The 18,317-nt window shown below is 38.0% G+C and overlaps 1 protein-coding gene across 1 annotated transcript; it reads left to right on the top strand.

Moving 5' to 3' along the window:
* Positions 1 to 716: 716 nt before the first annotated feature.
* LOC132920158 (ras-related protein Rab-3) lies at positions 717 to 6,857 on the top strand. Its single transcript, XM_060982323.1, has 5 exons — positions 717 to 1,469; positions 1,572 to 1,826; positions 1,973 to 2,091; positions 2,391 to 2,562; positions 6,223 to 6,857. Exons 2-5 carry the CDS (start codon positions 1,605 to 1,607, stop codon positions 6,364 to 6,366), a joined length of 657 nt encoding a protein of 218 aa, XP_060838306.1. The 5' UTR covers positions 717 to 1,469; positions 1,572 to 1,604; the 3' UTR covers positions 6,367 to 6,857.
* Positions 6,858 to 18,317: the final 11,460 nt, after the last annotated feature.

Raw genomic sequence — 18,317 nt, forward strand, 5'->3', positions numbered from 1 at the left:
CTCTGCTCGTGGTCCGTGTAACCGAATAATTTTGCGCTATACACAGCACGACGAGCGATAATCATGTCATAGTTTGTATATTTTAAAAATATCAAACGTGTGACTACGACGACGATGACCTTGAGGGGAACAGCTGCGGTGCAGAATAAATAATAAAAAACAAATGAAAACGAAAAAATAAATTGTCTACGTGTGCCGGTAGATGGACTCGCGTATTTACCTATAGCATTATATTTACACAGCTTTCGGAAACCAGCGTTCCCGCTACCGTCCTCCTTGCGACTAGGCAACAAAATCATCGTACGTAATCACCATTGGACGGGAAAAAAAAACTATCGTTCCTATTTTCCGGAAACAGTATCAGTCGGTGTGATAATTTTAGTGTTATTATTCATTTAAAGTACCTATCGTACACCGGGGTCTAGAAGCGGTGCTACGAAGAGGATGCGACGTTCGCAAAGACGTCATAACATTATGATAATGACGATGACGATGATGATAATATAATAACGGTGTATATTATTATATGACGATAATAATAACAGAATCGGTGACCCGAGATACGTGATATGCCGGCGACCAACAGGTTAGTGCGTTAGCGGAAACTATGATAATATAGCCGAGGACACGCGCCCGCGTTTCCGCTCCGAGAGGGCACCGCCTGGTGGTGGCGGCGGTGACGGCGGCCGTAGCGCTAGTCGTCGGGCGGTGTCGCGTGTGCGCGCGCGAGTCCTCGGTGCGCCGAAAATCAATATAGGCTCTACCGTCATTTTTCTTACGGGCTTTTTCCCTCCTCGTTTTCAGTTTAATTTTTCCGCCCGCGACGTTCTCGCGCATCGACGACTTTCCGCGACACTGCGCTAAATCTTCTTTATTATTATTATTGATATCTCGTCGTCGTCGTCAACCGTTGTTATTACCCGGACAACCGCACATTGTCGCAGAAGCAGAGCAAAAAAAAAAAACGGTCCACCGAGTCCTCCGAATACCGTGTACTCGTAAGTTTTCAAATACGCGCGCGAAAAATTAAAATATATTAATTAAAAACGCCGCGCGCGTTTCGTTCGGATCTGGTGAATCCGCGACACCAGGTGGCGCCCCGTCGTCGTTCTCACCGCCGTCGCGTATATCGATTGGGCTTTTGATCCTTTTCGCTCGCCGTGTGTCCGTGTGTATACCTTCGCCCGCGCGCGAGTGCGTACGTGCAGTGTGTGTGTGTGTGTGTGTGTGCGTGTGTGTGTGTGTATGTGTGTGTCGTTCATGTGAGTGTGTGCGTGTTTCCGGAACGTACCTCCTACACGTACACAGCCGCCACCGCTGCTGGTGCTACTGCTGCCGCCGATGATAAACGTTTGAACTCGTGGAGGAACGGACTTGTCGAAGTTTTCGTGCCGTACAGTGTGGGAGGCGTCACGAGCACTCTCCCACCCCTCGTCCAATAGTATAGTCATTGTCGAGTTTCGCACGAGGTAAGTCACACTGCATAATAGCTGCTTCGGGTTGTGTGTGGTTTTTACACACTTACCGAGTGAATTTTTCACGCCTATACGTTCAACCCGTTTGTGTTACAGCGATAACCGTTTTTTGTCGGGTGTACAGCGAAAATGGCCGGCCAAGACGGTAAATGGCAGAAGGAAGGGTCTGACCAAAACTTTGATTACATGTTCAAGTTGCTCATCATCGGCAACAGTAGCGTTGGAAAGACTTCGTTCCTGTTTCGATACGCCGACGACAGTTTCACGTCGGCTTTCGTATCCACGGTCGGCATAGATTTCAAAGTAAAAACCGTGTTTAGGCACGATAAAAGAGTCAAACTTCAGATATGGGTGAGTCAGATAATTATTAGAATCGCAATCCTTATAACTATTTTAATATAATACTGAGTTGTCCAAAGGTCCGTTGACCCAGTATCTCGTTTTAAAAAATATAAATGCCATAATAATATATATATTGTCATTGTCCCCTTCCACAGGACACGGCGGGCCAAGAACGTTACAGGACCATCACGACGGCATATTACAGGGGCGCTATGGGGTTCATACTGATGTACGACATCACAAACGAGGAGTCCTTCAACAGCGTACAGGACTGGTGAGTTTTTTTTATTTGTTTCCTATATAAATTATGTACGAGCATAATATATACTAGGTATATACCACGCATGGTAGTCCTAATTTTGTTATAAGGGCGGTCGTTGGGTGGAGGGAGGTGGGAGACGACGACGATGAGTTCAGATTTCGTTACACGACATTCAGACACTCGCATATACATGCGTTTTTATCACGTATACATATGACCTATATTTAAATTGCCTTAGTAATTGGTGGTAAATACAAAATATATTATATGGGTTCGTTCTTACCTCCCACGTTTACGTGTTTCTTTCGCAGGGTAACACAGATCAAGACGTACTCTTGGGACAACGCGCAGGTGATACTGGTGGGCAACAAGTGCGACATGGAACACGAACGTGTGATATCGTACGAGCGAGGCAAAACGCTGGCCGACGAACTGAACATCGAATTCTTCGAGACGTCCGCCAAAGATAACCACAATGTCAAGGTCGGTGCAGTACACTTGTATAAAATTATAATAATACTATACGTATATTATTATCAAATAGGTGCATGCGCACCTACAAAGGAAAAAACGAGTGTATTGTGGTATTTACAGTTTGAGAAGCGAGTGCCTATATTATATATTTATATGGGTATACCTACTACCTTCTACCTATACATTCGTTTTCCAAAACCCACATCATCCGTACATAATTTATAACACCATGTATATATTAGTGTTGTGTGCGTAATCCCACGAGGATGATATTATTATTATTTTTGCACTGTACGCTGATGCAGCCGTTCGTGCCGAAAGACCCGGGTTGTTATCGTTATGTTTAAAGCGATTTTGCTACACCGGATTATAGAGGCATAGGTGGTAAGCGCAGGGTGTATGCATGTACGCATAGAGTTTTATCGTTGAAAAATGATTAATCGTCACCCCCGAAAACTGCCTCGACTACCATCAAAATACGTTACATATACGTAGGTAATGTGTTGTACGCACGATACGTAGAATTATTATTTATTATTGCCAGCCTTATATGATAGCTAGTAAACCATTGCCGGTCAACTTTATAATATGTTCTGTATTGTAGAATATCTATACAAGGGAATTATTTTGCTATCACACAGCCCTCAAAATTCTCAGTTTAATCGTACGGGGTTAATTTGTGTTAAGAAACATCTAATGGTTTGCGATAAAAGAATCACTCTGTATGCGGCGTTAACTTTTGATTATTTCTTTTTTTCAATCGGTCTCTCCACATTAACGAATTGGGTCTGCACTCCCTTCTATACAAATACAAATACACATTACACATAAATATATATTATATAACATAATATATTATATATATATGTATATATTTGAAAATGTTATTTCTTGGCAAACCGTACTTGAATATGAGCTTAAGAGACGTCGTCGCCTAGCGTGACACAGTAATCAATCGAGTCCTACTACGCTGTGGGTCCGTCTGTGACACGTGCGCAACACTGCTTTTCGGGTATTAAAGTTTCCCTGTGGGTCAACTGGGCCACTGGGTCGATGAAATGACATAATAATATTATACAACATAATCATCGTGATGAGGATCAAATTACGTTCTCAACACTCGCCCGCCAGTGGTATTTTGATATGCTGATAAATAAGCTCCCAGACAGAGATCGTAAAACAAAATCACGTCGCGGTTAGTTTAAATAAACGCCAATTCGCTGTTTCTGTTTATTAACCAAAAATGGGGCAAATAATTCCGTTAGTATCACCGTGACGATAGGAGAAAAACGGCGCCTCCGACGGCGAGAAACGCGATCACGTCGTACAGAATATTTATGCGTGTGGCACTCGAAGAGAAAAAAAAGGCCATTGAAAATCAACCGGTGACCCCCGCGGCGTATATACACAATTATTTCCACTTGCTGAGTAAACGGCGTAATTACGTCGCGGGTGTGCGGCCGACCGGACAGCGTTTATTATTACAAATAGAGTGTGTTCAAAATGATTCGTCCAATGGTATTTATTGGAAAGTTGGAGTTTTTTACTAATAAGGGCCCGTTTTAAAGGTTGGCAATTAAATTAAGTTTTTTACAATGTTTACAAGTACCAATGCTACCCACATTACTTGTACGGCATACATCTAAACAATATTAAAATTAATATAATATACTTACTATTTTATTTTTTTTTTTTAATTGCTTTTGCCACCTTTTTCTTCGGACCTTATAATCTGCCATTTAGTCTTGGGGGTACATAAAAACACTGTTTATTTATCTTCCCTTCCGAAAAATGTTGATGAACTAAAAATATGCATTACTGAGTACATAAACATGATTACGGTCGACATACTTCCATGGGTGTATTAGGAACTTAAAGGTTTAAATAAATGCCATGCAAGTAATGATGGTAAAAATTGTACGTATTACTTTATAAGCATCATAACAAAACTTAATAATATAATTTAGCAATTATATAGCTAACCTATAAAACTTATTTCAAATTGTTTTTCACAAATTACACAATGAATAAAAAAATTTTTAAACCAGATAAATTATTTTTTAAAAACTGTATACAACACTACAGGAGTGTCGTGACGACCTCATAATTTAAGCTCAATATTACATCATCGGCGAGTTTTATCGACGAAATCCCTATAGTATAATAAATTGGTAGACATCTATATATATTGTGTGATGTCCTACATAGGCTACAGTTCTCTGTAAATGGCGGAGTATGACATTTTTTTTTTTAATTTTGAAACATTTATTAAGGAATATTACGGAGTATCATAAAAGTTAAACAAAAATTAACTGATTTTACGTGAGCTGTATATATCAATGTTAATATCCTATAACAATGGCGAACTTTTATCTCTAAGCCTGTATGTACAAGCCATAGACTTTCAGAGTAAAGACTCTATATTATATTAATATATCCGCTGCCGGCGCTTTTCAGAATATTGTTCTTTTAAACACCCAAAGGCAGAAAATATATCAATATATGAACTACGACTGAGTAACAAAAATGTTTTAATCGCTGCGAATATTGTCTCCCATTTAAGAAGAGCTTTAAACTTTTAAAATTGTATTACGTTAATGAACGTAGATGCTTATCGCTACACCTTTCGATTGAATGTTTCGAAATCACTATTTATTTTATCCGGACTGTCGAGAGTAGGTCACTTGTTTTACTTGATAAAAGTTTGGTTTCTATATATTTTTACATATATGTGGTTAGAATTATTTAACAAGTTTCGTAGAACAGTCATGACTTACAACTTTTCTCATTGCGAATTTTGGCTTCTCTAAAAGTTTAAACTTACATAATATAAATGTAACCATGGCCTAAAGCCTGATCTAATAATCCATCTTAATTTATTTTATAATTTACTTGAGATTGTAAGTTGCAATTGCAATATTATAACATTCCACTTTTATAACTATAATAAAATACTAAAATATACTAATAGGTACTTCCTGCATCTACTGTATTGTTATATTACGATTATTAGTCTACTTACCAAAAAAAGTTTTTATTTATTTTAATTTAATTTCTTACTAAAACACGGCAGTTGTAGTATTTGGTATTTCAGTTACGATTTTATGATTATTATTTAAATATCAAAATTTTTACAATAAAATAACATTTTTCAAAATATTTTGATAACTCATTTTTGCCATTAATAGAAAATATAAAACTATTAAATTTCCGAGTATAGATTAGTTGTTAAATTATTTATATAGTAAATACTAAAATAATACAATTTACAAAACTCTTACGAATAGTAAGTGATAGTGGTTGTAATTAAAAGTAAAATACCATGTAGTCTTTAATTTAATTATATTGGAGTTGTGGTGTTTCCGAGCAAAGTTTTCAAAATAAAAATGTCATGATTTACATCAGTAAAATTAATGGACATTTTAAATCAGTCATTTATTTTGAACACAAAACGACTGATATGTCTACCTGATACATGACCTAATTCGTGTACTGTAAGTCAATCGGAGAAAGACATAATTTACATTAAAATTATAGATAATAAGAATAATATTTAATATGTAAAACATATATTATTAAAAACAACATAATATTATTTTAAATTATAATTATTGATGGAGGGACACAAACGGCATGACGGTATGGTAATAATATCTGTTTTGTTTACAGGCCGTGTTCGAACGACTCGTGGACATCATATGCGACAAGATGTCCGAGAGCTTGGACTCGGACCCAACACTGGTGGCCGGTGCCAAGGGCACCAGGCTAACTGAACAACCGCAAGGTCCGAACAATCCGAATTGCAACTGTTAAAAGTCTTATACCCGGTTTCGGATACCCACCACGGCCCAACGAGATACTTCAAACAACAAAACCCGTTACAGCAGTACCGAAACACAAAAAGACAGTTAACAAAAATTAAAAATTAAAAAAATATATAAAAACCAAATTTTCAAACAAACTAATAAAACCAAAACCAATAACTCGTGAACAACGGGTCGTTCATATATTGTAGGCTGAAAAGCGATGAGTACTAAAATACAACACACATATACGTATTATATAAACTATATAATATTATGATAGAGCTACTACCTCATCTGCAGATATTGTTTTAGAGACTTGTGTCCGTTTTCTTGTTATTTTGTTGTTCAGTTCAGGCTTCGTATATAATTTACACAGAATATTGTCACATATTATTTAAGTTTAATAATAACAATACAATGTATTGATACTTAATTACATATATAATATTATTATTATTATTATACGCCGGACAATAAAGATTTTTTTTGTTTTCTTGATTTCAGTCGAGTCTATTATTAGCCGTGACAGTACTATTTTTTAGCACAACACTTATTACGTCATATGTTAAAATGTGGTAACAACGCGTATAAGATGGTAAATTAATATCAGTGTATTAACCCCCCGAGGTCTGCAGTGTTTTTTTACAGGCGTTAGAGAAATAAAAAAAAAATTACGTAAAACCAAAGGAGTGCTTTTTGCGACAACCAATGACGTTGTAGACATGAAAAAGATCAAATTATTAACGTTCAACGACGACTTTCGATCACGTTCGCGACGAGCACTCAATGCGGAATATTCGGTGTATATAATGATATTATTATTGTATACGTACTTGACAACGAGTTGACACATTTTTCTTTTGTCTTAATTGAGCGGCGGTCCTCGATCTAGATTTATTCTTCGATGATAATAAATGTTGTGCGCCATAAAATATTATTTTACAATGTTTATGGCCTAGCCGTGCTATATCCTTTTAGGGTGCTTTTGGCGACACAACTTGACTACGTGTTATTGCATCGTTTTTATAGGTATGTTCACCTGCACAACAATAATAATAATATTAATAAATTGTCAACGATCATCGCCGTCTATGAGATATTTACTTTACAATCTTTTGGATTTACGTGCGCCCGAATGAATTTATAATAAAATAATAATTACAGTATACACTGTCGCAGACTGTTCTTATTCCGCACCACTCGGCGTGTAGTTATATACATATTATATATAATATAGTTTAACTACTATAACTAGTATTTACTACTACTAATAATAATAATTAAAAAAATATATAGAGGTACTCGTGTTAAAAATATTTTCTAGTCGAATGATGTTGATGCGCGCACTTTAGTGACGCGTATACATACATAGCGGAGGTAGTTTATTATTATACATAAACAAAATTAATTATAATAATATTATACATAGCAATTGATTGTTCGTTTGGTCTTGATGTTTGAAATTTATCCCGTAAAAAAGAAAACCGTTCTTGAAAACAAAAAAATATACTATAATATGCCATTTTGTATTACACGCTAAACAACAACGTTAATGTGTATTATACATATACATATTTAATATTTATATTATATAATTGTATTTGATTTTTGACTACAGTTAATTATTATTAATTATTAATTATTATTATTATTATTATTATTATTATTATTATTATTACAAATTTATTAATATATAGGTAATTATTATTTCGTGTATAGATAAATTGAAATAAAAACTATCAAACCAAAATGGTATTATTAATTTTACTATTTATTATTAATTATTTATGTACAATTTAGTTGAATGTACACTTGTTTCGCCTTATTTTCTAATGTTAAAGGCAAAGACAAGTGCGCTTTGAAGTGGATTTCGTCATACCGTGTTACATGTTAATAATAATATACTCGTACCTAATATCAACTGACAAATTATATTTTCCTCTACATTTTATTATCAGATAACATTTTTTGACATAAATAGTATTAAATAAATTGTTATAATAAAAATGCTTATATGACATAAAAATTAAAAACTGTGCAAACTGTACTCAATACGTTTTTAATAATTAATTGATATGTGCAATGTGCCTTATAATAAATAGTTTGACCGAGAAACAGAAAAAAAAATTAACAACCGCAATATTGTTTCCGATTGACATAAATTTAAAAATTATTACATTCAATAAACATTTGTGTTTTGTTATTAAATAAAAATCTGTTTGTTTAAGAGAGCGCAAGAGGAAATTTACAAAATGTACACAGTTTTAATGTACTTGTTTATACTTACTCTGTAATTAAACTATTAATAAAATCCTCCTGTATGCCTTTAATTTTTATAATAGGTCAATTCATATAAGCATAACAAAGTAAAATGAATTATTGTGAACTCAAAATGTGTTATGTTATACGATTGTAAGACGGAGACCATACATGTAGGTGTGGCGTCTTCAGTGTAATTTTAAATAGTACCTATCTTGGCAATATTAAAGTATTTTAACTTATGATTTTAGTTTTAAATGAAATTTTATATGTATATATAATAATATATTATTTAAGTTTTATAAAATCCCAACTTTAAGCATTTATATCACTACAAGTCATACAATATAGTTTTATCGTTGAATGTACCTACTTCAAATATTCAATGACATCAACATATTATTATATGCACTGAATACTGATTAGTTTAGCGTACTCATATAGTTAAACATGCCAGTGTACCATAACAAATATTCATATATAATAACACGGTGAACGTTTAAAGTTTTTTTTCATTTACAGTTGAAAAGTGTTAGGTAAAAATATTCTAATAAAATGTACACTAAAAATGAATATCTAATCCTATAAAGATAGTTTTTTTATTTTTCTAAACTAAATGTAAACATTAACCGACAACGTGTGATAAGTATTTATTTTTTTTATCTCACCGAGAGATGTAACTGATAAATCCGTTTTCGGAATACAACTATTATTGATCATTTATTTTTGATATATTATGATAATTCGCGACTAAACGAGTTCGTGGCCAGTGAAGCAAAATACTCGGTATTTAATATGGCAAACATGTTGTACTACTGTCCAGTTTTGTTTTTAATTAACTACTTCAAAATAATTTAATGTATTTATAAATGTATAATATTATTATTATTATTATACGTATACAAGCACATCTGTAACGACAAATATTTTTATGTCGAAACGAAAACTGGCAATTCATTTAAATTCATATTGTATACTGAACGGATATTTCGACACACATTTCTCTACAACTTTATCATGAAAATTTGCAGATAAGGGATTTCAAATTTAATAAATACCCATCACCCGTTAGGCAAACTGCCTTGAGTTTTTATAGACAATGACTGTTTTTTTCATATCGCCCGTGACCTAATTTACAATCGAGACAAAACGTTTGTATACGTGCATAATATGTTTAAAACACGCGGGGTCTACTTCCGGTTTTAGACGGCCGGAATTATAGCACAATATATTGAATTCGCAATGGGCATACTAACAAGTCATGCAGGTGGATGTTAAACACATAAAACTACATTATCAATAATTGTAAATAACATTTCTGCTTATTTCCGTTATGGATACGTTTATTTTATTGAGTAAATAACATTTTATTATTGATCGTTAACTATAACTTGTAAAAACTAAAATAAAATCTATATTCTTATAGTATTTATGAGTTATGGACTATGGTGCTGTATTATAAATCATAAATATTTCTAATATTTATCCATTACCTAACTTATTTATGTTAATATATTTTTTTTTTTTTACTTTATATACTCAATAAAAGTATAATAAATATAAAAATAGCCACATTATTTCAAACAACAGAAAGTATATTATTTTATGAGTATAATAGGTGAAATATTTTGATTACTTTTTGTAGCTATTATACCACGACCACGCCTGATATTAACTCCATCAGGGTCAGTGGACCCATGGTTGTAGCCAAATTTCCTATCAAGACGCCGAGTACGATAATAAAAAGGGGGAAAATAAGTATTCGTTCTGCTATACGGTAGTTGTCGACTGTACCTTATCATTGAGTAAATCACTATAATGTACGCGATAAATTTGAATTCAGTGATAAATCATTGCACGTGAAAAATGAATCTAATCGAAAACGGTCAGTCAGCCTATTAAGTATATTTTATGTCTTTATTTGATATATATAAAGAAAAAATACAAATGTTTATTTTGCCAATTTGCCATGTACTAATACATACTTTTAAATAATGCATTGGAAAATAGGACAACACCTTTATTACATGGAGGGCAATCATATTGCGTTTTTCTGTAGTTGGAAAGGTAAAAGAGGCACTGTCGTGCTACAGTTGTAAACAGCGCATGCTCAGTCCAAAAGGAAAAAATAAAAAGTTTAATATTTATTACTTAAAATGGCTATGAGGCTTACACATTAAAATAACTATTTATTAATTCTGATATGAGTTATAAATCTTAAACACTTTATCAAATTTCTTTGAAAAAAAAATAAATTATTTCTTTTTTGTATAACCAATATCCTCACAAAAGCGATCGTATTTTAGATTGTTCGACCCGTATTGTTATTATATGAATGGCTGGTTACGGCGTGTGGTAGAAGGGGATATCCACATATTTATAATATAATGGCGATTGAAACTTGAAAGCGCTGTGCCGAGCGGTTATCGATATTTTTAAAAATGTAATTCCAGTATTTTGTTGTTCGCTTACCCAATATAAATTATCGCACAATTCGCACGCCACTGGTATATAACTATCATTCTCGGTAATTAAATATAAGTTATATAATTATTATTAATATTATGAATCCATTTTAATCATATTATTAAACATTAATCATTCGATGATCGCTTCATTGACGTATAAGAAAATGAATCCTCGAAGTTATAGCTTAATTATTAGATTAATTTTACTAATTAATAAAATATATCCAAGTAATTTAGATATTATGCCAGATAAACTGAATTCCAATTTCCAAGTATCAACAGATATATCTACTGGTGCAGACTGGCTGGAGTGTATAAGTTCTTGAGTTCTATAGCACACAAGACCCGTTTTATATTTTGTTCTTATGTCTAAATACTTGCACTGTAACTGTTACAGTGTTAAGTGTTACACTTTCAGTTCAGCGGTGGCTGTCTTAGTGGTAGCATGCGTAATAGCACTGTTCTAATATTATTGCGCCTCCAGCTGACAATTGTTAACAGTTTTTTGTGATTTTTGTACCTAGAGGTGCCTGAAAAGTGCGCGCGAGGATCGGTGTCGATTTTGAGTCGGTCCTATAAGAACTTTCCCCATAAGGGCAGTTTTAAGTTAGGTTTGTACGACTACTGATTAAGGTAAGAGTAACATTTACTACTTTTCTTATCGGCCCGCGGTCGGCCAAAGGTCAACCGGCGAACGGTCGTCGCCGCTATCGCCGAGCTCGTTATCGCGATTTCGGGCGGCGCGCAGCTGAAACAGCTATATAAACAAATAGCACACGGAACCGCTCAGACTACCTGCACACTGTATATTATACAGGGTGACGCGTAGTTAGAAAGCTCTGAGCCGCAGGAGCATGAATCACGGCAACCTCGAGGTCGATGATGACGTCATGGAAATTGAATCTGGTGTCTCGGGTGCCGGGATGGCTGGGCCACCAAGTCCCGGACTGGTGGGCGCTAGATCGTGTACCGACGGGGAAACGACACCAGTGATGGGTATTAAAAGAAAGTGCACAATCCCCACACTCACCTCCACTGTGGGGGGCAGTGAGAACCAGATTGAGGCTGGACTGGCGTACATAAAATCTTCGCTAAAAACAGCAATGAACGAAGTGAGATCAGGGGGCGATAAATCGGCGTCCAACCGACTCATGAAGTTGCTTGAAGATATCTATGACACCGTGGCTCCGATGCTAACAAAAAAGGGTAAATTGAGATCACCACTTCTCCCCCCAGCTAAGAAATTGAGAGATGTACTAGTGACCGGCTCAGTGGACAAGGGCCTCAGCAGGCCGGAGATGGTGGACGTCGGAACTGACACCGTTCTGACTCCTAATTGGTGGGAGAGTGAGCAGGAGCGCCGGAAGAAGGAGTCGTCAAGACGTCGCGCAGCCAAGGCAGGTGCACGGGGGCCATCAGCAGTGGAAAATCATGCCGATACTGGAGCTGATTCGGCGATGGAGACGGATGGCGAAGGGTGGAGGGAAGTTGTTGGCAGGAAAGCAACTGCAGCTCCGCACAGTGGAAGAGCAATGGGCCTTCCTATACCTATGAGGACTGGGGCGAAGTTCAGGGCTAAGCCTCCGGCGGTTTTAGTCAAGGTGGCTGCCGGCTCGTCGTACGCTGACACCGTTCGTGCAGTAAGGAATAACAGCGAGGTGAACTTGGTTGAGCTGGGAGCTCAGGTTACTGGCATGCGCAAAACCAGGGATGGGCACTTGCTGGTTGAGTTAGCCAAAGGTGCGGGATCTGTAGTAGCAGCCCAGAAATTGTCGTCGGCCATAGCCACCAGGCTGGGTGATGCGGTTGGAGGAGTGTCACAGCTTAGCCAGTTTACTGTTGTTGAGATTGTTGACCTCGACGCAGTGACGACCGAGGGTGAGGTTCTTTCGGCATTGCGGGCGGCAATACCCGGATCCGAAGATGACCAAGCTGCAATTTGCGAACGACAGGCAGTTCAAATCACTGGCCTTTGGTCCACCATGTCCGGCCAGCAAATTGCTACCGCCAGAATGACTAGAGCTTCTGCCGCTATTGTAACTCGCGTCCCTATTGGATGGACAATGTGCCGCGTTCGTCCTAGGCGTCCTGAACCCGAAAAGTGCTTTAGATGTCACGGATTCGGTCATCGGAGTGATAATTGTTCCGGGCCCGACTTATCGTTGAATTGCAGACGCTGTGGAGAACCAGGACACGAACTTAAAGACTGTTTGGCGGAAAAGGACCGATGTGTTGCATGTGAGAGAGCAGGCATTGAACGTTTTGAACATAAGCCAGGTTCAGGTATGTGCAAAGCCAGGAAGGAGGCGCTCAAGATACTTGCTGGGCACAATTCGCAAGCGCAGTCTCGGCGGGAAGCCAGCGGAGATGGATCACGCTCGAAGCAATGATTCACTGCTTGCAAATCAACCTCCACACCGACTGGGCTGCCCAACAGCTACTTTCCCGAACCGTGCTGAACATGGACATTGGCCTCCTCATCCTCAGTGAGCACAACAGATCCCCATGTAACCACCCCAGCTGGGCTTCTAGTTCAGACGGGAGGTGCTCAATAGCACTGACCACCATTGCGGGCATTGTGGCGGAGGAGACTGGTTCTGGCCCGGGCTTTGCATGGCTCCGATTTGGGAATGTTAGAGCATTCAGCTGCTACTGGACCCCCAACGGCGACTCTGCAGAGGACCGCCTGAATGCCTTTAAGGGATTCCTGGATGGTCTTGAACAAGCTATAAGACAGGGGGAAAGAGAGAATGAAACTCTCCTGGTTGCTGGTGACTTTAATGCTAAGTCCACGTACTGGGGCTCTAGTGTAGATGATAGTAAAGGAGAAGCTCTTGAATCCTTTGCCGCAAGTCTTGGACTCTGGGCCAACAACGTTGGAAGCCACCCTACCTTCCAGAGAGGGGCGTCTTCTTCGGTCATTGATGTAACCTTCTCGGGCCCGGGCCCCTACGAGGTAGTGGACTGGGAGGTCCTCGATGACTATTCCGGTAGCGACCACAACTACATCACATTCAACCTCATTCCCTACTCGCGAACACTTAACGATAACGTACCCATGGGACGGGGTGTACATCTAGGATGGGCCACACGTAAGCTCGATTATGCTGCGCTCTCTCGAAAGTTGGATGAGGGACCACCGGTTTTGGAGGAGCCTGCTTCGGTGGATGACGCAGCAGAGGTTCTCAACAACTATCTGGTTAATGCCTGCGATTCTTGTATGCCCAGAAGAGTCTACGGAGCCCACAAACGGAAAGCAGTTCATTGGTGGAACCATGAGATTGCCGACCTTAGAGCCAAATGCATAAGGAATAGGCGCATATATCTCAGAGTGGTTAAGAGACAAGGCCCTGATGGCAGTACAGCGGAAAGAATTGCCTTCAGAGAGGCACGCAAGGCTTTACGCGTTTCCATCCGTAAGTCACAGAAGCTTAGCTGGGCTGCTCTTTGCGCATCGGTAGATAACGATCCCTGGGGTGTGCCATACAGAATTGTTTCGGGGCGGCTGGGCAGACAGCCACCAGGTTTAGCTGCAATAGGACGCGAAAACGAGATTGCTGATCACCTATTTCCCACTATGCCAATTATCAATTGGCAATGTGTGCCGATGGATAGCCAAGTAGATCCTAGCTTTCCAACCACCACTGCCGAAGGTTACAACTTAAATCATGGTAATGAGTGCCCACCTATAACCACAGAGGAGTCCAGGCTAACAGTCTCACGACTGTCAAGGGGTAAAGCGACCGGGCTGGATGGGATTCCTAATGAGATGCTTTCGCTGATTGCCAATAGGTCCCCCGATATATTTGTTAAAATGTACAATAGATGTTTAAGTGAGTCAGTTTTTCCTGTTAGGTGGAAAAGGGCCAGACTCCTACTTCTTCATAAAGGACCGGACAAGCCAGTATCTAATCCATCTAGCTTTCGGCCTCTCTGCATGCTAGACACCACTGGGAAATTATTTGAGAGGATCCTCCTACTCAGGCTTAACGATCACTTAGAGAGGGCTGGTGGACTCAGTATCAACCAGTTTGGCTTCCGAAGGGGTTGCTCCACCGAGGACGCCATCAAAAAGGTTCTTGACCTGGCTAAGTGGGCCAATCATGGACCCTCAAGAAATCAGGAACTATGCGTCCTAGTGGCACTCGACGTTCAGAATGCCTTCAACTCTGCGCCATGGAAGCACGTGGATGAGGCTCTTCGACGCAGAGGAGTCCCCCGATACCTCCTAAAAATTTTACGGTCATACATGGAGGATCGTACAATTACCATTAGAACAACCGATGGGAACAGCATTGACAGGCCGGTCACAGGGGGTGTTCCGCAGGGGTCGGTCCTCGGCCCCACATTGTGGAATGTATTCTATGATGACATTCTCAGGATGGACGTTCCGGAGGGGGTTCAGCTTGTCGGCTTCGCAGATGATCTAGCCCTACTCGCAGTTGGAGAGACTTCAGACACCTTGGAAGAGGTGGTCAACCCCACATTAGACGCTATTGATGGCTGGATGGGCGCTCACGGACTTCAACTAGCACGGCACAAGACAGAGGCCATCATGCTGACTAAGAAGTGGGCGTATCGGGATCCGGTTTTCGTTGTAGGGGGTCACACAGTTCCTTTGTTAAGGAAATTGCGATACCTGGGACTCCATCTGGACTCGCACCTTACTTTCAGTGGACACTTCACTACTGTTTCGGGGAAGGCGTCCCAGGCAGCGCTGGCTATAGGACGGCTCATGCCCAACCTTGGAGGACCCTCACAGGCTAAGAGAACGCTGCTAATGTCTGTGGTGAACAGCAGGCTGCTGTACGCCTGTCCAACGTGGGCGGAAAGAGCATGCAAGTACGCTATCTGTCGAAACCTTATGATCCGGGCACAGAGGATTGCGGCTCTCAGAGTCACGAGGGCCTACCGCACAGTCTCGGCTGAGGCAGCCTTATTTCTGGCGGGAACTCCTCCGGGTGATCTTCTTGCTTTGGAACGCAAAAGAGTCCGAAGTAAACTTGACGACCCGGACAGAGCTGATTCTAAGGATGAAATCCGGAGAGCAGAGCGAGACATCTTGCTTGCTGCCTGGTCGAACAGATGGAGTCGGGGCGTTGGAGGCGCCTGGACGCGCACGATTCTTCCGGACCTGATGAGATGGACGAAAAGATGCCCCAAAGACCTCACGTTTCATGTAACACAGGCTCTTACTGGACACGGGTGTTTCAGGTATTACCTACACAGGATGAAGCGCGCTCCTGATGCGGCTTGTCTGTACTGCCAACACCCTGAGGACACTGTGGAACACACGATATTTGATTGTGCTTACTGGGATCCGCTTCGGCTGCCAGTGAAGATGTTTGTTGGTAACCGAAATATAACTCCGGGAGACGTTCAGGATTTGCTGTGCGGCCCCTCTGATGTCCCGTTCAGCGAGAACGACCGGCTACGGGCTGCCTCCCAACGTGCCACTCAGTCCTTTTATGACATGGTTGACAACATTTTAAGCTGCAAGGAGCGTGATGAAAGGGTAGCTGAGGCCGAACGAAGAGCGAATCCAGTGGCAGCCGCTCCAACTGACTGACTTTATTATTGTATCGCATTGTATTACATTGTATTGTACCTATTGTATTAATGTTATTTTTAAGGTGAAGCAACCATAATTAGTTATATGTTAAGAATGTGCATGTATTAATGTTTTTATTAAGTATTAATAAACGATGGCAGCAGAGGAGTAGTAGTGTTCACACAGATCCTCCTCTGCTGTCGGTTCAAACGGAAAAAAAAAAAAAAAAAAAAAAAAAAAAAAAAAAAGTGTTACACTTACGAATCAAAATTAGAAGGTAGAGATATGCCATGAGAAAGCATCAGTCATCACAACCTTATAACTAGTGAAAACTATATTGAAAATTTTCCATAAAATTATAAATATATATCCTTGGTAAATATTCCACTCCATACTTTTGTATACCAGTGCCTTTAACAGGTAGTGGGTGTCTGATACATAAATTAAATTTAAATCAACTTAATTATACTGAAAAATTCTAGTTTCCAGACTATATTGTAAGGTATAGTAGGACACTAATTAACTATAAAAAAAAACTTAAAATCTATGGTCATAAATCATAATTAGGAAATTAAAATAAACTTTAATTTACTATTTAGAATAGTATCATGATTTGAGATTATTAAAAATATTTGCTATATATTTTTACTTGCGTCTATAATAAACAAATAGTTAATATGACAAGACTAAACTTAAAAAATAATAAAATAGTGAGTATTAAAATATACGACTGTTTGTGAAATTATAACCTTGGAAACAATTATATATAAAACTTTACAGTCTTATGGAGATTACTGTATTAACGTGTAACTAATAATATGACACATTGTTGTTTTCTCTACTTAATAAAATGTTTATAAATTATTTATATGTAAAAATAGACATTAATTCCGCCAATATTATTTTTTTAAATCTAATTTATAAAGTTACACTAAGTTAACTGCTTCCCTTGTAGAGCCTAGTAGAACGTGTCCTTTAATACTCTACATGATAATCCTGCATCTTTGGTAATTTCCAATAATTTTTCAAATAATATATTACATTCATATACTGTAAAGACTAATAAAACAGTATTTTCTCTGAAACAAAATTGAAAAAATATTCACATGCAGAACGCCGGTAATTCAAACTGAATATATCCAGTTGCTCGTCATTACAAATAGCACACGTTAATAATTAACATCAATAATTAACAAAATAAAAATGTCCGCAAAATACTGATTTATTTTGATGGCTTAAGTATAATATTTTTAACAGTTATCATATCTTATTTTAAACTCCTCAGTTCTTCATCAAAATTATTCATTTTTTTTTCGATCATTCATTATTCAAATTGTATTTGTTGAATACTTTAAATTTTTTAGAAGCTTTTTTTCTCTTCTTCATTTCTATAAAATAGTTCTAGAAAGAAGAAATTATCGAATTATAAAATATATTTTCAATTAAAAATAATATGCGTTATATTAATTTAACTTAATAGAAACTAACCTTTTAATACCTTAATATTTTCTTTTAGACGTTTTTCATAACAATTATTCTTTTTTTTCGATCATCAATTGCTGCTTCTCGAGAGTATTTTGTAGTTTTTGGAAAGTATCAAACAGTTTACATATTTCCGTAACTTCGCATGTTTGTTTTAAGTTCATTAGGCAATGTTCTTCAAAACGATGCAACTGAAAA

This window comes from Rhopalosiphum padi, chromosome 2, assembly GCF_020882245.1.
Source record: "Rhopalosiphum padi isolate XX-2018 chromosome 2, ASM2088224v1, whole genome shotgun sequence".
NCBI lineage: Eukaryota > Metazoa > Arthropoda > Insecta > Hemiptera > Aphididae > Rhopalosiphum > Rhopalosiphum padi.